Here is a 22991-nt window from a genome sequence, read left to right as displayed (position 1 = left end):
ATATAAAAGATAACAAAATAATATTGCCCTTTATTTTTCATATACGAAATGTATTCTAAGGAGATTACATCAAATGTATTGGCTCTTAGTGCACATTTCTAACAAAGAGAGCCTGACATAATGTCTACCGGTGAAGATCATAAGCGATTTATGAAAGCACATTTTACCAACAGGAGTCACATTACTTGCCAAGACGAAGAAAATGCATTCCTAAAGTCCGAAAGAGGAAGCGAGGACTTGTTCAAATTGGGACTGTTGTATTTTTTGGAAAGCTGCTTGGTCTCGTTCCATCGTGTGATATGGGTTCTGGCTAGAACTTCCAATATACATATACTTTCAAAATACTGCAGGGTGTATATACTGAGAAGTCCCACTGGGCGTGCCAAATTGTTCACCCGTTTTATTTTACTTCCTGAGATGACAGGGCAAAGTTCCCCATTAATTCAAAGACCATGTTTTGGTCAGTGAATTAACTTTCTTTATGTGTTGAGCGTGCCACTGTTAGCAATTTTTCAACCCTAACAGACTTATGGTAAAATAACTTGCGCCCCAAGTTATTAACTTTTACCAAACGATTGTGAATTTGGGTGAGGAATATCTCCCAAGTAAGTTCTTTTCTATGCCTTAGACTGGTAAGGACTTTTACAATTTATCTCAGTATAAAAACCGGCAGTTCTGGCCAGAATGAAAGATGACAGATTGAACCAATTTCAGGCAGAACTCCCTTTTACAAGACTCAAAAAGGGAAAAACTGACTATACAAGGACAAGAAGAGGGCTGTGCTTCCATTTCTGTCTGGATAGTTGCCTCTGTTCTGGGCTGGACTGGGTACGCCTGTGCTGGACTGGACTTTTAACAACTTCAACTGCTAGGCTTCAGCTGCAAATCGATACCAAAGCTTGAGTTTGGCAGAGCTTTAATCTATTTCGAACCCTGGAAGGCTTTTGGATGGGCAGAACTGGGACTTCTCCAGTCTGAAAGGGGCAGAAGTGGCTGGACTCGAGCTGGAAATGGGCTGTAATACCTGTGCTGCTTAGTCAGGGCTCTTCACAAATTTGTTGAGTTTTTCATATTTGAGGAAACTCGAAACTCTGCTTAGTTTGGCTTTTACTGAACCAAATTTGTAACGAGAGAAACCTCATTATTGCTGACTAGCGAACTGGGATTCGAACCAGAGGTAGCGATTTAAACTTTATCTTTGCTGGGAGAAGACAGGATGATTCTGCAAGCTTGTTGGCAAGCTTTTGAATATTTCAGGCTCGAAGTCTGTTGGAACTTGTTTAGGATTTTTGTGATCAAGTGATCATTTTGAGTGTTTGTCTTTTGACTGAGTTTTGGTTGGTTGGTTGATTGATTGTGTGTCTTTTTTGCTCTATTCACCCTCTCTTGTATATATAGGAAGTGTTCCTCCGAGAATGGGCGGCAAGTAATCAAAAGATCTTTTAATTTTTAAAATGAAATAAACAGGGGTTCTATCCATTTTCTGGCGAGTAAGCACTCAACGATTAGTTCCTGAGGTGACCACTTCTGTATTTTTGATGGAGTGCCCTGCCTGTTCTTCCATTCCACCTGCTTCTGCAAAAGGTCTGGAGTTTTGGAGATGGCTGGCTCTCAGCTTTTGGACAGTTTCCTGTTTCCCGCTTATCTCTCTTTTTATAAAAACAGAGTCTGCTTATCCTCGAAAATGGTATTCCTCCAAAATATCAGAATATCTTTTAGATAAACTAAGCGGGTTCTAATCTTCTGGCAGCAAGCTACTTTAGATTTTTTCTTCTTTTATACCTGCTCCTGTTCTATTTTCAGTTTTCAGCCGAAATTATTGACTCCTCCAAGTCAGGGATCACGTGGGACTGTTCCGTTTTGAAGGCCAGCTTGAGTCTAGTTTGCTTTTGAGCCTAACTTTGGATTTCTTCGAGGCTCAAGTTTTTTCTGATTCCTATTGTTCCCAAGCCTTTTAATGTTTTGGGCCGTGTTTTTGGCCTGTCCACTCATTTAATAGGCTGGGTCGTGCTGATGGGCTTGAGGTCGTCTGATACAAGCGGCCTAGGAGATGGTGTGGGCTTTTGTTTTCGGCGTGCTAAATTTGGGCCCAAACAATGCCCCCATTAAATCTGAACCGTTTATCAACCGGTTTTCAGATTTAATGTTTTCGGCTATTAATTTGTGCGCGCCAGTTTAAAACGTCCCCTGTCTGCCACGTCCACCTACCTACACTTCGTGGGGAACTGGTCAGTTACTAGCTGGTCATAGCTCGTCACTATTAGCTTTCAGGTGGCGTCTTGTCTTCCCTTTCCCACGATTTTGAGTCCTTTAAAAGAAATTTGAAATTTCCAGTTCCTGTTCATCTCAAAACCTAGCTTTCTCAGAGTTCAATTTTCTCGGTTTTTGTCAGAATCCTTTCCCTTTGCTTCGTTCAATCCCTAAACCCTTTTTCGTTCCTAGCCTGTAAACCCAGAAAATGTCTTCTCCAAGGACTCGTGCCCACAGTGCTTCCTCCTCGGTTCCTCCAGACTACATCACCGGGAGTGGAATCGACGCTCACGCCATGGAAGTTCGAAGCAGACTTCATCCTTTTGTTCAGAAAAAATTGGACGAAAACGTCCTTCACTTGTTTGACAGTACTCTGACTGTGGGACCTCGCTGGTTTGGTCCTGTCCCAGCTGAGATGGCAGAGTTAGTTAAGAAGGATGCCGAAGCACCTCTGTGTTACCAAGGGAACTCTGCCCTATCCTCTTATTCTTGGGTCAGCAAGAATTTAAGCCGTTCATTTCCGTCCAGTGAAGTAAGGAATAGTCCTGTGAAGTGGGCGGACTGGATTGACAAACTTCTTCCCAAGTTTGGAGCTCACTGGAGGCGGGCAGGAATTTATGATGCGATTCTTCTGTCTAAGCAATCCATCAACCGGGATGAGAACCTGCTTGCCGTTGCCCTATGTTTCTGGAATTCTGCTAGCAACACGTTTGATTTCCGTGTGGGTCCAATGGCGCCAACTCTGCTGGACATGGCTCAGATCTTTGGGTTTAGGCCCCATGGACGACCTGTGGATGCTGTTGGAGACTATCATCGTAGGAGGAACCAGGAGAAACTAGCCAAGCCTTTCACTGTCTCTCCTGCTACTATCAATCAGAACTGCTCCTTTTCCGTTTTTCTGAGAAAATTCAGTGTGGAGAAGGACAAGGATCAGCAGCATATGCTATTCCTTCTGTATTGGCTGAACAGATTTGTGTTCCCCAATCGTTCTTCTGCTGTTCTGCTTGAGTATAGGCATTTGGCAGAAGCTTTACACAACCATACCGACGTTGGACTTGGGCCGTCAGTTCTGGCTCACCTTTTCAAGAACCTGCATACTGCCACAATGGAGAATCCCCTGAATTTATCTGCTCCTGGCTCATTTTGGATGATCCAGGTCTTGTTGCAGGTGTATTTTCCAGAGTTCCGATTTCCTGATCTAGTCCTGCCTGAAAAGCAGGTTCTGGCTCTCCCTCTGATGTCGGCAGAAGTGCCCAAGCGTTCCATTGACGAATACCTGATGTGGTTCAGACACTGTCTTAAGCGCTCCGCGGCTCAATGGCAAGTGGTGATCAGAAGAACCTATCCTTGGTTCCAGCCTGGGCACCGGCTTTTTGAAAAGGAGCCAGAAGACGAGGCTGCCAAGACAGAATACAGGAAGATATTTCTGAGTGTAGCCTTGCTGAGGGATCTGCCTCATGGAGGTGGGAAGCCACCAAGCTATCATCTGGGGACAGAAGTCTACCATCCCAATTTCTGTGCACGACAACTTGGCTGTCCACAGGTCATTCCGTTCAAATACTACCGAAGTTGCAATCGAGCCTCGTCCTGGAGAGATTCAGATAATCTGGAGGTGCACAAGGATGCTCGTTGTGCAGTTAATAAAATCAATAACAGTCTGGATGGTCTTTATCCATCATGGGAGCCGAATTCATCCAGTTCCTCCGATTTTGATGCTTGGTGGAAGGCCAGGTTTCGAGGGATGCCGGCTTCGGCTGCTGCAGTCAAGGTGCTTTTTGAGGGCTGGGCCTGTGGAAATGTGTTTGGCGAGGCTGAGGCCAGAAAATTCACAGTTAAGACTATTCAAGATGTCAATGATCAGATCATAGAAGGTAAATTCTTCGTTCTGTCTACAATTTCTTGTTCTGTCGTTTATACTTGTCTGACAAATCAATTCTGCATGTATCAGACCCTTCCGTGAAGAAAATCATTGGTGAACAGACGGCTCAAGCTGGAGCAATGTTTGGTAAGCTTCGATCTACCCTGTTCCTTTTATTTCCTTATACTGTGTTTAGTTCTGACTTCAAATTTCTTCCTCATATAGTCAGTTCTATCATTGCTGCTGGGGACCTAGAGCCTCCTTCTGGTGAGGAGGATGAAGATCTGGCAGAACAGCCTGCCGTGGCCACTCCAATTGCTGGAAAGAAAAGGAAAGAGAGCACTTTTGCTCAGGGCAGCGTTGCCCAGCCTGAAACTTCTGGTAGGGTCCTTGTGTTTAGATCCCACTTCCTTTTGACTTGTTCTGCCTTGTTCCTTCTTCTAATCCTTGCTTCTTTTATGCAGCTGAAAGCCCTCCTCCTCCTCCTCCTCGCACCAGGTCTAAAAGACTTAGGAAGAGGCGTGAGATCGATTCTGATGAGACAGAAGAGTTTGCTGCCAATCCGAATGAAGCCTCTGGGACTGATGATGAGCTGAGAGAAGCTTTTGAGGCTGTTGAAAAAGAGGAGCAACAAGAAACGGCAGTGGAAACTCTAAAAAAAGAAAGGGAAAGATCTCGACGAAGAGGTGGGGTTGAATTCTGGTCATTTGTAGACATGCTCTTTCTGCTTTTTCTTTTCTAACTCCTGATTTCTGTTTGTCTGTTTAGGAGGAGATCCCGGCTGAGGTGATCGCAGAGAGCATTGCCTTGGCTCAACAACAGCGTGCCATTCCCCGGACAGAGTTGACTAGCTCAGAACTGGCCGCCTTTGAGGACACGGAGGCTGAACATTCTACTGCAGCTCCAGTATTTGAGGAACAGCCAGAGCCTTCTGTTTCAGAGCCAGTGGAGCAGGTAGAAGTTCCTGTAGCCGCTTCAACGAATCAACCTGCATTCGAGCCTGTAGAACAAGCAGAACTCTCTGTCACAGCTCAAGCAGAACAGGCAATGCTAGGGTCTGGGGAGCATATGGAGGCTTTGGCAGAATCGGGACCTGTGGGACGGGTAGAACTTCCGGTTGCGAGCCTGGCAGAACCATCTGCCTCGGGGCCTGTGGAGCAGGTGGAGCTTCCTGCTGCAACCCCAGAATCTGAAGCAGAATTAACCGCTACTATTTCTGAAGCCATGGTAAGTCTTTGTCCTTTTATTTCTGTCCATCCTTCGTGCTTTATCCTGTCCTTGTTTTCTTTTACATCTTATTTATTTTTATTTTTTTTTAGGTGGAAGTGCCCGGCGCCGCAGGAGCCATGGCAGTGGTTATTAGCCCTTTGAAGCCTGTTCTCGCAGCTGTAAGTTTTCACCATGTCATGAATTTTTCTTTTATTTCTCCCTTTTCTAATCCACAATTTTGGTTTTGCAGATGCCTGTCCAATCCCGTGCTGTTTCAACCATCACAGCCTCCTTTGCTGACCCAGAATTGGCTGAATTCGAGGCTATGGACTTGGACGCCCAACTGGACAGGCTGGAGAAACTCAGTTCTACCCCTAACAAGACCAAATTCAAAGCAGTGGATGAGGCCATGGAGAGGGTGAAGGTCTGGCAATCTACTGAGCTGGAACTGGAGGAAAATAGGGAAGCTGTAGAACAACTGATGAAAGATCTGGACCTGCTGCATAGGCAGAACATGGCTCCTAGGCCAATTCTTGAGATAAGTCTGAACCTGGCCAGAGATGTGCTTAACCTTCACGATCGCTATGAGGATCTCAAGCCTACCTTCGAGACTTTTGAACTCTGCAAGACAACTCATGACGCTAATTTGGCTGATTATGCAAAACAGAAGGCAGAACTGGATCAGATGGTCGCGGGGTACAAAGAGGCCAAGGCTACTGCAGACAGGCTGGAGAAGCAGATTGAGGAGCTTCAAAAGCGGCTGGCAGAACGCAGGGAGGTACAGCGCAAGCTGGGTGCTGGACTGAGCTCCAAGACTAAGGCCACTTTCCTGGTGCAGACCATGGTTTCAGCCTCCAGGCCAGCTTTGGAAGTTGCAGAGGCTTCAATCCACCAGGGAGTACTGCTTCAGAAGGAGCTTTCGATTAAGAAGACGAGTCTGCAGGAAACCCTTAGAAAACTAGGATTTTAACATTCAGATTTTGGAATTGTAATGAACTGGTTGAGTCACCAAAGTGACTATTTGAAAATGAAAGTTTATTTATTTTTTGGAATTTCGATTTCTCTTGACAAACTGAAATAAAAGCTTATACTAATACCGAATTAAATCTTAAAACAAGATCAAACAACAGTTTCAAGTTGTTGCCTTTCTATCCCAGGATCTGTCTGCACAGCCTGTGAATCCCACATAGTTGGATAGAATTTCTTTAACCATTTGCCATTGATTGGCGCAGCATGGACTTCTCCATCTCGATCCTGTAGTCTGTACGCCCCTAATCCTAGGACTTGGTTAATTATGAAAGGTCCTTCCCAAGTTGGTGACCATTTTCCATAACCAGCTATATGTGTTCCGAGGGGCAGAACTGCTTTCTAGACTATTTCTCCTTCTTCAAAACTCTTGTTTTTAACTCTCTTGTTGTATGCTCTTGACACAGCCTGTTTTCCTGCTAAGAGTTTGTTGAGGGTATCAATCCTACTTGCGTCCAACCCTTCCAGTTCTAATAACATGGCTTGGTTATAGTCTTCTCCAACCAATTCGTTTTGATGGGCAATTCTGAGGGATTGGACTGCTATCTCCATAGGCAGAATTGCATCGTGACCATAAGTCAAAGCATATGGAGTCATACCAGTCGCCTCCCTTTTCGAAGTTTTATATGCCCATAAGGTTTCTGACAGCTTCTCATGCCATTGCTTTGGATTCTTCTCAAGCATTTTCCTGATAATATTGATTATCACTTTGTTACTTGATTCTGCCTGTCCGTTGGCTTGAGCATAATAAGGCGTGGATTGGAGTAGCTTAAATTTGAACGCTTCTGCCATGTTCAGCATATCTCCGGATATGAAAGAAGATCCCCTATCGGTAGTGATTGATTCTGGAATACCAAATATGAAAGTGATGATTTCTTGAGACGTGGTAGACTTAACAGGCTTGGCTTCTACCCATTTGGTAAAATAATCCGTTGCTACAATGATGAAACAATGCTCTTGGCTGCTGGCTGGATAAATCTTGCCAATGAGGTCCATTGCCCATCCTCTGAATGGCCATGGCTTGACTACTGGGTTCATGGGAACCGAAGGAACCTGCTGGATCGGTCCATGTCTTTGACAAGCTTCACATCCCTTGGAGTAGTTAATGCAATCTTTCATCATGGTTGGCCAGAAATAACCATACCTTCTGATTAGCCAACACATTTTCCTTCCACCTTGATGTGCTCCACATATCCCTTCATGAGTTTCTCCCATGACCTTCATGTATTCTTTCTTTCCCAAGCATCTTAATAATACTTTATCCTTGCTTTTCCGGACCAAATCTTCATTCCACATAAGATAATTTGAAGCCATGATTCTGACTTTCTTTTCAGAAGGCAGAATTGGATACTGCAAGTAGTTTATGATGGGAGTTCTCCAATCATCTTCAGTGATTATGGCAGAATTGACATCTGCCTCCATTCCTCTGGTCAGAACAGATGGCAGACTTTTCTTTCCTACCCTAATAATCCTTTGCACACAATCTTCCGGGATTTGTATTCCTGTAGCTATTTGAGCCAGTTCATTGGCTGCAAAGTTCTCTTCTCTTGGGATGTGTTCCCAAGTGGCTTCCCTGAATTCTGTCAACAGATTCCTAGCTGCTACTAAATAGACAGCTAGAGCAGGGTTCAAACATTTGTATTCTCCAGCAGTCTGTTTCAAAACAAGCATAGAATCTCCCAAAATTTCCACAGACTGGACTCCCAGTTCCACCAACATTTCAAGGCCAATGATTAAAGCTTCATATTCAGCTCTGTTGTTGGTGCATTGGAAATCCAACTGGAAAGAATAACAATGTCTGACTCCCAAAGGTTCTTCTAGAACAATTCCTGCTCCGGAAGTTAAGTCAGTTTTTGATCCATCAAAATACAGCTTCCATGGTGTGAGATGAATCGAATAAATGGGATTGTTAAGGCAAACATGAGCTCTTGTCAATAGATCTACATTTGCTATATCCAAAGAGTCCATATTTTCAATTTCTTCTCCTGGATGATCGGCTAGGAAGTCTGCTACAGCTTGCCCCTTGACAGCTTTCTGAGGGACATATCTGAAAGCAAATTCTGTCAGAGCCAGAGTCCATTTCCCAATTCTGCCTCTTAGCATTGGCCTTGTTAGCATATATTTGATTAGGTCTGTCTTGGCAATGATATAAATGGTAAATGGCAGCATGTAGTGTCTGAGTTTTATAGCAGTGAAATATAAAGCCAGACAAAGCCTTTCGATCACAGAATAATTTCTTTCTACTTCTGTCAAAGTTCTGCTCAGATAGTATACCGCTTGCTCCTTCCCTTCGTTGTTGTCTTGGGCTAACAGACTTCCAATAGATGTTCCTGACGCAGACACATAGAGTTTGAGCGGTCTGCCCTTCTTTAGTGGGAACAGAACTGGTGGATTTGACAGATAGTGTTTGATTTCTTCAAAAGCCTGTTGGTGCTGTTCCTCCCATTTGAAGATCTGTTCCTGTTTTAGCCTTAACAAGGAAGAAAAGGGCTGAATCTTTCCCGCGGAATTGGATATGAATCTTCTTAGGAAGTTAATTTTTCCCAGAAGACTTTGCAGCTCCTTCTTGTTCCGAGGTGGTTGAGCTTCTATGATGGACTTTGCTTTATTTTTATCGACTTCTATGCCTTTTTGATGGACCAAAAAACCCAAGAAGTTTCCTGCCTGCACTCCAAAAATACATTTTTTAGGATTCATTTTCAATTTATGCTGTCTCATTCTTTGGAATGCCTTTCTCAGATCCGACACATGACTTTCAGCTTCCTTGGATTTAATTATCACATCATCTATATATACTTCTAGAGAATGTCCTATCATATCATGGAAAACAGAATTCATTGCTCTTTGATAAGTGGCTCCTGCATTTCGTAAGCCAAAAGGCATCACAGTGTATTCAAAAGCACCTATGTGCCCTGGACACATGAAAGCTGTTTTGTGGATATCTTCTTCTGCTACCATGATCTGGTTATACCCTGCGTTGCCGTCCATGAAAGATAGCATTTGGTTCTGGGCAGCTCCATCTACTAGCATATCTGCCATAGGCATAGGATATTCATCCTTGGGGGATGCTTCATTCAGATTTATGTAATCCACACAGATCCTAACTGCCCCTGTTTTCCTTTTTAGAACTGGCACAATATTGGCTAGCCAGTCAGTGTAGATGGCCGGCCTGATGAATCCTGCTTTAAGCAGTCTTTCTATCTCTTCTTTGACTTTTAATTCTGTTTCCATGGACATTCTTCTTCTGGCCTGTTTAACTGGAAGGTAGCCTTCTTTGATAGGCAGCTTGTGCTCTACCAGTTTCCTGTCTAATCCTGGCATCTCGTGATAATGCCAAGCAAAACAGTCTTTAAAATCATGTAAAAGTGCGATGATTTCGTTTTTGAGCGGTTCTTCCAATAGTGCACTAATGAAAGTGGGTCTTGGATCCTCTTCTGTCCCTAGATTAATCTCCTGTAATGGATCTTCCACTTCTGGTAAGGAATCATCTAGTGATGATGGTGCAAAGTCCAATATTTCCTCCTGTAAACTCTCTTCCTGTTCTTTGATGCTCTCATGCGTGAATTCTGCCATATTAATGGCTGGATTCTGCACAATGAGTTTCTTTTCTTCCCAGTATATCAACAATCTTTTTGTAATGGATCGGATTGTTGCAGCTCGATCCAGACCGTCTTCAATGAGCCTTTGGGCCGTGACACCATGAGGGCGGCCGTTCTGGTTGACTCCAAAGAAAGTGAAAGGACCAAGGTCATCGTGATAGTATCTTGCCTCAAAACACATGGCAGAAGGCAGAAATGGCCGTGGATCGGCCTCTACTACCTCCATGTAACCTTCTTCATGCCAAAGAGCTAGCTGCTGATGCAGAGCAGAAGGAACGCAGAGGCTTTGGTGAATCCAGTCTCTTCCGAGCAAGGCATTGTAGGTAGTAGAAGTAGTGTCCACCACAAAGAATGCAATTTTCAGCTTTTTGGTCCCAACAATGACATCCACGTTGAAAATTCCGTGAGTCTTAGTGATGCCCCCGGCAAAGTTGGTGACGGTCAGACGTGTTGGAATTAGATCCTTTTCTGTTCTGCCCATTTTACTTAACAGTCTGTGTGGTAAAAGGTTAATGGCTGCGCCTCCATCTATCATTACCTTGGAAACAGGAATGCCTCCAAAGTTTGCAGTTATGAATAGAGGCCTGAGGTGATTGGCCATTTCCCCGGTTGGTTTGGAGAAACAAAGCTGTTCTGCAACTAGTTTCATGGTGGTTCCGCCTGTTCTGGCAGCAGGCACTTGCTGTTCTGGCGCTCCTTCTATTTCCGTCAGTCTGCACTCGAAGCTTTCTTGCGAGAGTACGTCTCCCTCTAGAGTGCTTCCTTGTCCTTCTGCTGCCCTGAATTTCTCTGATAGGATAAATACCATGTTAATGCCAAGATCACCTTGCAACAAGTTCTCCAATTCTGCCCCAAAAGCTTCGGTTTCTTCATCTAATCCCCCATCGTATTCCATCTCCTCTGTCCATTCTCCTTGTTCTCCTGTTTCGAGGGAACCAGCTTGATCATCTGCAGATGGCTCATAGTCCAACTGTTCCTCCTCGTTTTCTTCTGTCCAGCCTTGTTGTTCTTCTTCTGGAACAGGTTCTGGCTCTTCTTGTACTTGTTGAAGTTTGGGTTGATCGGCGGGAGATGAGGTTGAACAGATGAAGGATTCTGTCTTTATCAGCTTTTGGGACTTATGTTTTGTCTGTTCTGCCTGATGAATTGTTTCTGGATTTTCTCTTCTCCTGGCAGAATTTGGTTCTGTCAACACCTGCACATCTTTCCTGTTTCTAAGGAAGGTGGAATATTGCCTCTGAACCCTTCTTTTCTGAGTTCTGGTTAATTCCAAGGTTGGTCTGCCGCTTTTTCCGACGGAATACCATCTTCCCTCTATGATAGTTGCCAAAGGCTAGTCATTTCCTGGCATCCTAATTGGTATCTCCTCCTTAGGTTGTCCTGACATTCTTCTGTTTTGCTGAACTGGCCTGAGATAATCCCTTTGTCTGACTCTGTTTCTGGGAGGAATCGGAGCTAGGCCTTGCTGGTGCGACGTTCCAATCCGGTCAAATACGCTGTGTGTGGGCTGTTTCTGCCTGTCCAGAGTAACTTCTAACTCACTTTCACACTTGCATTTACTGCATAGTACTATCCCGGTCGAGATGGTCGCCTTTGGCCTTTGAAAATTCTCCTTTGTAGTTCTCCTGCTTCTGCTGGAACTGGCATCTTCCCTCCGTTCTAGCCAATTTAAATTGACCATGTTAACTTGAGGTTGGGGAAACGGATCTGTCGTGACTGAAGGTGGTTTTTCTGCTAGTTTCAATCTTCCTGCAGTTATTCCTTCCTGTATGACATCTCTGAACACGACACAACTGTTAGTAGAGTGATTCCAAGAGTTGTGCCATCTGCAATACTGCCTGCCCTTAAGCTCCTCTGGTTTGGGCAGCTTGTGAGGCGTCTCTATTGCCTTTTGCGCCAACATTTCATCGAACAGAGCATCGACCTTGGTTAGATCGAAAGAGTAAACCTTGTTCTGTGTTGGTTTGTTTGGAACAAATCCTCCTGTAAATGGTGGCGGCTTCTGGTCCTTTGGTGGCTTTGTAAGAGCTTTGCAGCTGATAGGATGCTTTAACTTTGCCATTTCTGCCACTGCAACCTCTCTTTCCTCCGAGCCATCTGTGTCTTCTTCTGATTTTACTTCAATCAAATGAATTGAAGAAGAAGGGGACTTGTAGTATGTGCCTTTGGAAGAGTTCCTCTTCTGCTGTTCCTCCCTCAGCAGTTCCTCATATTTGGACGCTTTGTCTGCCAGTTCTGCCAGATCTCCGAACAGCATCCCGTCAAATCTTTTTCTTAATGAAATTTTGAGGGAGGTCTGAGCCATCTGAATGAAATGTCTTTCTTCCATGGGAATTCGGCACTTCATCTTGAGCTTCCTGAATCTGGTTATGAAATCCTGGGCGGGTTCGTCTTCGCTTTGCTTAAGAGCGGCAAGATCACTGATGGTGACTTCTGGCTGGATCCTGAAATAATAGTCATGAAAAATGTTTTCCATTTGCTCCCAGGTTTGAACAGAATTGGCTGGCAAACTGGTATACCAGGTGAAAGCCTGTCCGGAGAGAGAATTCCCAAAAAGCCTTAGCTTTAACAGAGGATTATTCTCTATGGCTATACACTGGACAGAAAACCTGCCTATGTGTTCAACGGACGAAGCATGAGGATCTTCTCCGTTAAATAAGGTGAAGTTTGGTACTTTGAAACCTGCAGGTAAAGGAATCTGATCTATGTAAGCCGGGTACGGCTTTCTGTAGGTGGGCCTTTCTCCTCTCCTGGCCTCTGGCTCCATCATTTCTCTGATCATTCTCTGTAGTGCCCCCATGTCATTCAAAGCATTGACAGGACGTGGATTTCGTCCCTGTTCTGGCTGATCATTATCAAACCTATGCTCTATTCTGTATGGTCGGGGCAGAGCTTCCTCCCTGTGTTCTTCCTCTTCTTCAATCTCCAGATGGTTTCTCCAATTTTCCCCCGGTCTGTTCCTGTCATTGTTGGCAAAAGGGTTAATTCCCCCTCTGCCTCTCCTGCCCCTTGCTAATGGAGGGAATGGATTGGGGTCCATTCTTCTTGGTCTGTAGGGTGGCACGGCTGGCGCCTCAGGCAGAAGTGGCAATGGTTGATCTCGTGGGGCCACAGGTTGTGGTGCAGGCGGTTCTGGCCGATTCTGGGGAACCTGAACTGGTGCAAGACCTTTTGGCCTGGCTGGGGCCTCGTGTTCTTGGGCTAGAAGGGCTCCGCCCCTCTGTCCAGCTTGGATTTCTTCGGGTCCCGGTACTCCAGCTATCTGTGCAATAAGAGGATTCTCTTGATATGGCCATGATAGTCCTGGTGGAGGACCGTAGGGAAGGTCCAACTGTTGCACTACGGCGTCAGGATTTGGAATCCTGGCCATAGCGGCCTCGCGGTCTTTCCTGAACTGCCTGTTAACTTGCCACTGCATCATGGCTGTTATGTTGTTCAAAGACTCCTGACTACTTTGTGTTGTGGCCTCTTGTCGGAACACGGCTTCCTGTATTTGGTTCAGCCTCCTGGAACCAGTTCTGGAACGTCTGCTTCCTGTACTGCCATGAGCTGATTGTCTAGCGTCGCTTTCTTCCGAGTCTGGTCCTTCTTGGAAAGCTGCTTGGTCTCGTTCCATCGTGTGATATGGGTTCTGGCTAGAACTTCCAATATACATATACTTTCAAAATACTGCAGGGTGTATATACTGAGAAGTCCCACTGGGCGTGCCAAATTGTTCACCCGTTTTATTTTACTTCCTGAGATGACAGGGCAAAGTTCCCCATTAATTCAAAGACCATGTTTTGGTCAGTGAATTAACTTTCTTTATGTGTTGAGCGTGCCACTGTTAGCAATTTTTCAACCCTAACAGACTTATGGTAAAATAACTTGCGCCCCAAGTTATTAACTTTTACCAAACGATTGTGAATTTGGGTGAGGAATATCTCCCAAGTAAGTTCTTTTCTATGCCTTAGACTGGTAAGGACTTTTACAATTTATCTCAGTATAAAAACCGGCAGTTCTGGCCAGAATGAAAGATGACAGATTGAACCAATTTCAGGCAGAACTCCCTTTTACAAGACTCAAAAAGGGAAAAACTGACTATACAAGGACAAGAAGAGGGCTGTGCTTCCATTTCTGTCTGGATAGTTGCCTCTGTTCTGGGCTGGACTGGGTACGCCTGTGCTGGACTGGACTTTTAACAACTTCAACTGCTAGGCTTCAGCTGCAAATCGATACCAAAGCTTGAGTTTGGCAGAGCTTTAATCTATTTCGAACCCTGGAAGGCTTTTGGATGGGCAGAACTGGGACTTCTCCAGTCTGAAAGGGGCAGAAGTGGCTGGACTCGAGCTGGAAATGGGCTGTAATACCTGTGCTGCTTAGTCAGGGCTCTTCACAAATTTGTTGAGTTTTTCATATTTGAGGAAACTCGAAACTCTGCTTAGTTTGGCTTTTACTGAACCAAATTTGTAACGAGAGAAACCTCATTATTGCTGACTAGCGAACTGGGATTCGAACCAGAGGTAGCGATTTAAACTTTATCTTTGCTGGGAGAAGACAGGATGATTCTGCAAGCTTGTTGGCAAGCTTTTGAATATTTCAGGCTCGAAGTCTGTTGGAACTTGTTTAGGATTTTTGTGATCAAGTGATCATTTTGAGTGTTTGTCTTTTGACTGAGTTTTGGTTGGTTGGTTGATTGATTGTGTGTCTTTTTTGCTCTATTCACCCTCTCTTGTATATATAGGAAGTGTTCCTCCGAGAATGGGCGGCAAGTAATCAAAAGATCTTTTAATTTTTAAAATGAAATAAACAGGGGTTCTATCCATTTTCTGGCGAGTAAGCACTCAACGATTAGTTCCTGAGGTGACCACTTCTGTATTTTTGATGGAGTGCCCTGCCTGTTCTTCCATTCCACCTGCTTCTGCAAAAGGTCTGGAGTTTTGGAGATGGCTGGCTCTCAGCTTTTGGACAGTTTCCTGTTTCCCGCTTATCTCTCTTTTTATAAAAACAGAGTCTGCTTATCCTCGAAAATGGTATTCCTCCAAAATATCAGAATATCTTTTAGATAAACTAAGCGGGTTCTAATCTTCTGGCAGCAAGCTACTTTAGATTTTTTCTTCTTTTATACCTGCTCCTGTTCTATTTTCAGTTTTCAGCCGAAATTATTGACTCCTCCAAGTCAGGGATCACGTGGGACTGTTCCGTTTTGAAGGCCAGCTTGAGTCTAGTTTGCTTTTGAGCCTAACTTTGGATTTCTTCGAGGCCCAAGTTTTTTCTGATTCCTATTGTTCCCAAGCCTTTTAATGTTTTGGGCCGTGTTTTTGGCCTGTCCACTCATTTAATAGGCTGGGTCGTGCTGATGGGCTTGAGGTCGTCTGATACAAGCGGCCTAGGAGATGGTGTGGGCTTTTGTTTTCGGCGTGCTAAATTTGGGCCCAAACACCTTCTCCACTCTGTCACCCAAAACATCCTTCACAACCTTGCAGAGTCCCTCAAACTTCTCCTTCAACTCTTCCTTCTTCTTTGCCTCGTCTTCACTCTCATCAAGCTTGAGACCTTCCTTGGCGGCTGAGACAAGCTTCTTGCCCTCAAACTCCTTGTGAGAGTAATTGGCACATCATCCACTTCTAAAACATTGCCTTTGTTCATTCTGGTTCGATTATGATGAGTAACAGAGTTCATTCTGGTAATGATAGACGAATAATTGCATAAAATTTGTACGTCGTTAATTTAACAAACCGTCGTGGTTAGTACAATTATGCGACAGTAGAGTTATGGATACCGTCGTAGTATATTATAATTAAAAAGTCGATAAATTTATATTTACAGTCGTGGTAACTTAATTTAAAGCGGCGATTTTTTTTGTAATTAACCGACTTAGATTCCTTTGAATTTATGCGTCGCTGACTAAGAAAATTGGGTCGTGTTTATTAATTAATTAACACGGCGTCTTATTTTTATATCGTCGTCTTTACTTTCTACGGCGGTGATTTCATAGATGCAGTCGTTGTTTTTAGGTTCAGATTTTAACTCTGAAAATACCTTTGTAATAAGACGACGCTTTTTTAATTTGGTGCGTCGTGGTTTCAAAATATCTATACGTGTGCCGTTTTTTAGGTGTTTAAAGTATGTTTCTACGACGGGTTTCTATTACCGTCGTCTTTTAAAAAACAACGACGGTTTTTTGATCTACCGTCGTTGTTTACTGGTCGTCTTTTGCCCTTTTTGTAGTAGTGTTTATATGTTCCTAGCAACCTGAAAAAGAATAGAATAATTGATTATTGGCCACAATGAAGAATCTGCCCAGACATTTAATACTCAATTAAAACTGAAAAATAGAGTTACCTCTCAATGGGATACATCCACCTATATCCCACTGGACCACCAAGTTTAGCCTCTTGTGGTAAGTGCCCGGCTAAGTGAACCATGACGTCAAACAATGCTGGTGGAAATATTTTCTCGAGCTTGCATAGTGTCATCACAATGTTTTCTTCCAACTTATCCAAATATGCAACTCTCAATGTCTTTGCCCATATTTGTTGAAAGAAACTTGATAACTCCACAAGTGGGCTATATATTGATTTTTTCAAGTCTTTTCGAATTCCAACTGGAAGAAGCCTTTGCATTAGCATATGGAAATCATGGCTTTTTAAACCTGAAACTGTCCCCTCATCAACATTCACATTCCGTGATATATTTGATGCATACCCGTCTGGAAATTTCACAAATTTTAAGAATTCACAAAAAGCTGTACGTTCAGCTGGTTTGAACACATACTCCCCTCGAAATTTTTCCATCTTATTAGTCTTATCCCCCTTTGGCTTTAACCACAAGTGTTTCCTAATTTTCATGTCAGCCAAATCCAACCTTGCCTTGTACGTGTCCTTGGATTTACCCTCTATACTCAATAATGTCCCAACAATGGTGTCACATATATTCTTCTCAATGTGCATAACGTCAAGATTATGTCTAATTTTTAACATAGGTCAATAATCAAGCTCGAAAAATATACTTTTTTTTGTCCAATTTAATTCAAAATCTTCCCTTCTCTTTCTCTTTTTGTTGTTTGGATGCTTACCAGGATTAGAAGGTAAGATGAGATCTAATTGGTCAAGTATGTCATGTCCAGAAAATTCCCTTGGAGAAGGTCTCATCTCTGACTTTCCATTAAATAATGGACTTTTTCTAAATGAATGATCCATAGATAAGTATCTGCGATGTCCAGTATAACAAACCTTACTCCTTATGCCGGTAGATGATGCATCTTTATTGCACACGGGGCATGCCAAATAACCTTGGGTACTCCAACCGGATAAATTTGCATAAGCCGGAAAGTCATTGATAGTCCAAATCACAGCTGTACGCATATTAAATGCAGACTCACTCACTTTATCATAGGTTTGAATACCATCTTCCCATAGTTCCTTAAGCTCATCAATTAGTGGCTGCATATACACGTCAAGGTCTTTTCCTGGTGCTTTTGGTCCAGGAATTAACAAGGTCATCATTCAATATGGTTTTTTCATGCACATCCATGGCGACAAGTTGTATGGTACAAGTATCACAGGCCACATACTATAAGATGTGCTCATATTCCCAAAAGGATTAAACCCATTAGTTGCAAGGCCTAATCTAACATTTCGAGGGTCTTCAGCAAACTCAGCATATGTTTTATCAAATTCTTTCCAAGCAATAGAGTCCACAGGATGCCTCATAATACCTTCTTCCTCAATTCTTTTATCTTTGTGCCACCTCATAGCACTAGCAGTGTGCCTGGACATGAATAGTCTTTGTAATCTGTCCTTAAGTGGGAGATAGCGCAACACCTTTTGGGGAACCTTTTTCCTTTGCTTGCGCTCACTGTGCTGATATCTTGGCTCATTACAAAAAGGACACTTGTCTTTTTTTTTTCATGCTCCTTATAAAATAAAACACATTCATTATACATGCATGAATGTTTTCATACCCCAAGCCAAGACCTCTCAACATCTTTTTGCATGCATTGTAAGATTCAGGAAGATAATTAGGTTTAGGACACATCCGCCTCTTGATTTCTAGCATCCTATCAAAAGACTTGTTAGTCCATTGACTATCAACCTTGCAATGAAGCAACTCCACAACAGCGGTCAAAACAGTGAAATCAGTGCATCCGTCGTAAAGAGGTCATTGAGCCTCACGAAGCAACCTCTCATAATTATCGACATTAGCTTTATGATTGGTTGCTGCAACACCCATTATACTATCCTCATTGCCCATTATATAATTTTCCTCCTCTATCGGTTCTTTATCACCATCCATTCTATGAAAAACATCATCAATCATATTAAACAAGCTTCTATTCACTTCATTAGTACGCACCTGAACTGGGGGAATCAAACCACGACCAGTCATGTATTCTCCATGATACACCCATATATCATAAGTCACTGACATCCCAAACTTCAACAGATGAACATAAACCACCTCCAAAGAGTGCCAAAATAAATTTTGGCAATTCTTGCATGGACATAATGTCTGATTCATGCTATTGACATGGTGTCTTGCAACATCAATGAATGAATTAACCCCATTTGAATACTCCTCAGTACGTCGATTGCGATTACGAATCCACTGCCTATCCATATTGGGCTCCTCAAACCAGATGAGTTCTTCTCTTTTGTGGGCGGTGGTGAGCAGCTCTAACACTATGCTTTCAATTTCAGAAAAAATAAGACATTCTCTAACTAGACAATATATATATATATATATATATATATATATATATATATATATATATATACATAACTATGATATAATATCACAAAAAATTTCTTTTTAACCAAAAAGAAATGAACAAGTTATATTCAGCCAACAAATTAATAAAGCCTTATCAATTTTAAAATTTCCAACCATATAAGATAGCATGTGGTTTCCAGATTTTAATAAACGCAAAATTCAACCAATGGAATCAAGTTTTTTGAAAAATCCTAAACCAGAGACAACAAAGAACAATACCAAATGCCCAACCTTAACAAATGAAGAATTTATAGTGAAACCCAACAAATTACATATTTTAGTAGACCAATGCTTCCAAAAAGACATAAATGTATAAAAAGAACAAGACTTCTCAATCATATTAATGATAAAATTTTATCAAAATCAACCAATCAGTTATATTAAAACAAAAACAAAAGCTGAACAAGTTATATGCAGACAACATATTTAGTAAAGCCTTATAAACAAGGAGCATACCCACAATATTTGTAAATAAGTTAACCACATATTAGCGCAACGACAAATATACCTTATCCAACAAATTCTTTGAAGAACCTGCAAAGAAGAAGAGACAAAAAAAAAAGGAAATGAAACTTTGAAAAACAGAGTGAAACTAGAGAAAAAGAAAGGCTTTTTATCCAAAGAAGTAGGAAATTTTGCAGATTAAATACCTTATCCAACAAAAATTTTTGTAAAGAAACAAAAGAAAAAAAAAAGGGGGTAAATGAAACCCATAAAAAAAAAACCAAGTGAAAACTAGAAAAGAAAGCTTTTTTTTTTTATACCCAAAATGAGAAAGACAACGGTTTAATGGTGTGGTTGGGATTACCAATTCTATGTGATGGCCATGGTGCTGGAAAAACAAAGAATGAGTGGGTCTTTGGTCTCTTCGTGCTACAAGAAAAATGAGAAGTTGGGATTAGAAAAGAAATGAAAAATGAAAAATGAAACAAAAAACTGAGAAATAAAGACCATATCTTCCAACTAACCTATGTGGGTGGGGTGGCCTTTGGTTTTTCTCTATGATTGCGAGAAAGTAAGAGGGTTAAATGGGGTTAGAAAGGAGATGAAGGAGGAGCTGGGACAAGCACCGAAGGTCTGAGTTAGAAAGGAGATTATAGAATTTTGAGATAGAGTTGAGTGCCTTGGAAATATCACATATTTTTTTTCTTTGTGGGTTTTGTGCGTAAAAATGAATAGGCAACAATACCAATTGTTATTTATTTTGATTAGATTCCTTGGTTTTATTAAAAGACAAGAAAACCAATTCTTTGCCTCATGTATTTGACACGTTGTTGCACTTTCTCTCTAAGTCCTCTCCTTATAATTTAAGCAACGATAAAAAATTGTTGTCCATAGCTATACGCAAGCACACATGTACTTGTTTCCTATTACATTTTCATTATGGCGGCAAATTTCCCCCTCCATGAAATTGGCAACAAAATGAAATTAATAAGCGAGGATCTAGGTTTCCCGTATTCACAAATGTCAGACTACGCAAGGACTTTAAAAAGTTGTTGCCTATTGTAGTTATAGGCAAGGAGATTTTAGTCGTTGCATAATGTTTCGTTGCCGAATCCATGTTTTCTTGTAGTGATCCTGAGGTTTGGCGAACTGTGTCTGTAGATAAGTACCAGTGGCATGAGGACTAGTACGGGTTTGATAAAGGCAAAATTGTTGAGTTCTTGCAAAAGTGAAAAGAACATAACAATCCAGAAATCATTTACAGAGAAGCTTTTCATGACTTCTTCCTATTGAAAGATGATGAGGCGGTCAAGAACCTGTGGGTGGGGGCTATGGCAGGGCATATGGAATCCTCCTACATTGTTGGCTTGCTAGGGTTGTTGAACACTAGTGAGGGCAAGGAGGATGAGATGGACTTTTTGTGTCATCTCAGCAAAACCAAGAAAATTAACAGGCAAGCTTGCAGGGATTCAATCATCTATCGACTGCTGAGGTATACAATGTGTGGCATCGTGACTCCTCCAACGCTTGCAAAGTTTACTACTGACGAAAGTTATTTTGAAGACTGCATTCACTGTGAGGGTAATCGGGAGTGGTATCAATTATGGCACCGCAGGGGCGAATACTGTGACAACGTATATGCTTGGAACTACTGTGAACCCTGCAAATGGACGAGGGAGTTGTTCTGCTTCCAGCGCGAACTCCATTTGATGACCTCGTGGATTTAATTTTCATATACATCGTATGATATGAGTATTATTAAGAAAGTGTGTTTTTGGTTTTGACTGTTTTTATGTAAAGGGGAAACTGTGTGAACCTTATGTTTATGGTTGTATTGTTTTTATTTCAAGGTATGTTTATGGTTTTATTAAAGCTCAGTACACCTGTAAGATCTAATTTAAGTCCTGTTGTAGACGTTTGTGTTACTTAGTGGCATCCACGCATCTGTTCTGTATATTATGTTTTTAGTTTGTCGCACACGAGGTTTTGGGTCCTATATGGTTTGAGTAAGTGGTCTGACATGGGGTATTGCTGGTTCAGATCACCCAAACAGTCATTCGTTCAACATGACAGACAGGCATATGGTAGAGAGGTTGCGTGTTGTCAACGCATAAGGGATTATCCTTTCAGTCACTTCGTTGACAGTGGAAGTCTGAGCCATCCTTGATCTTCTAAGATACTCTGATGATCCCATAAATACCCCAAAAAATTTCCCCCTAATTTTCGGATTTGTCCTGCATTTGAAACTATATTTGCAACAAAACAGAAGTTTAATTAAGTCATCCGGGAATCCCTTTTCACTAACATAATGATTTAAAAATCTAAATTAACCAACGACATAAGTGGAGGGTTTTTCTCATTTTGATTATAACCATCTACGACATTTCCCCATTATTTTTGGATTTGTCCAGCAATTTTTAGGATTTCTGCACCAAACAAAAAAATCATTGATTCCCATATTACGGAAATCCCTTTTCACTAACTTAATGAATTACATATCAATTTCCACAAAAAACATTTTGCCAAGTATTAACCCAAAACTCCTGACGAAGTAATTCATTCTCACACAGAGTTAGGAATTTTCCCAATTTTTTTCGTAATTTTCATGCATTTTTTACGTTTTTTGGAAAAAAGAAGGAATAAAATATACAAGAAATGCCAAGTGTAGGCGCTGGAGTGGGGAGCTGCAAGCCTGACTGACACGTGGCGCATTCCCATGTCGCCACACGCCAGTTTTTGTATTTTTTAATCGTTTCCACTTAAATATTCAATTAAAAATCCAATTTAAGGGTGAAAAATTGCAGAAAAATTCCTCCGCGATCGGGACGAGATTTCTTTCGATGACATATCCCGAAAAAGGGCAGGGCAAACAAATTTGGATACGGGATTAATGTGATCGAACAAATGAGAGTGTAGGGTTTACAAAGTGTATTAGTGTTTTCATTCGCATCATCCGAATGTAGGGTTCGTTCCCTAATTTTATTTTTCACTCGCTCCTAAACAAGGTTTTGTACTTTCCGTATGAAGTATTCATCCCCACACAGAGTTAAGAATTTTCCCAATTTTTTTTCGTAATTTTCATGCATTTTTTTTACAATTTTTGGAAAAAAGAAGGAATAAAATATACAAGAAATGTCAAGTGGAGGCGCTGGAGTGGAGAGCTACAAGCCTGACCGACACGCAGCGCATTCCCATGCCACCACATGCCTGTTTTTTTTCAATTTTTAATCGTTTCCACTTAAATTTTCAATTAAAAAACGACTTGAAGGGTGTAGGGGTTTGCCGCCTACGATTTAGGGTTTACTGTGGAGTGCTTAGGGTTAAAAAATATTTAAAATTCCCCAAAGCAATGCTTTTCTTTCCCGCTCATGGGTTAGGGTTAAAAAATAAAAAAATTCCTGCAAATTTCAAATTTCCCGCTCACAGTCACGAATTGTTACGACCAAAACAGGACAATTCAAACTTCAAACTCCATATTAGTTCTCCCCAAAAAATAAAATACAATTCCATTTCAGAATTGAAGGAAAAGAATTTTGGGGTTTTGAGCAAATTTTTGGAAGGGTTGTCATCTTCTGTTATCTTCATTTTCCCTTCTGGGCAAAGCTATGTCGAATTCTTCAACAAACACTGAAGGAAAGAGGTGTCGGCACTGCAATGCTAAGATGGTGATGCTAATTTCCAAATCTGAAAAGAATCTGGGCAGACCGTATTGGAAGTGCTTCACAACATATGTAAGTATTATCTTCCCTAAGCCATGTTGAGCCTATTCTTGTAATGACCTCAAAAATAATATTTGGTTTTATTATTTTTGTGGAAAATATTATTAAGTCGTGTGACTATTTTGGATGTTG

General features: G+C 41.9%; 1 protein-coding gene and 1 pseudogene across 1 annotated transcript; one reads left to right on the top strand and one right to left on the bottom strand.

Moving 5' to 3' along the window:
* Nucleotides 1-17513, bottom strand: part of LOC110745745 (uncharacterized) — a 36051-nt pseudogene extending 18538 nt beyond the window's left edge.
* Nucleotides 5568-6287, top strand: LOC148296460 (uncharacterized). Its single transcript, XM_088248016.1, has one exon. The coding sequence runs from the start codon at nt 5568-5570 to the stop codon at nt 6285-6287; it is 720 nt and encodes a 239-aa protein (XP_088104142.1).
* Nucleotides 17514-22991: the final 5478 nt, after the last annotated feature.

This window comes from Prunus avium, chromosome 2, assembly GCF_965620075.1.
Source record: "Prunus avium chromosome 2, drPruAviu1.hap1.1, whole genome shotgun sequence".
NCBI classification, from domain to species: Eukaryota; Viridiplantae; Streptophyta; class Magnoliopsida; order Rosales; family Rosaceae; genus Prunus; species Prunus avium.
The sequence above is the reverse complement of the archived record's forward strand: the minus strand, read 5'-3'. Positions and strand labels throughout refer to the sequence as shown.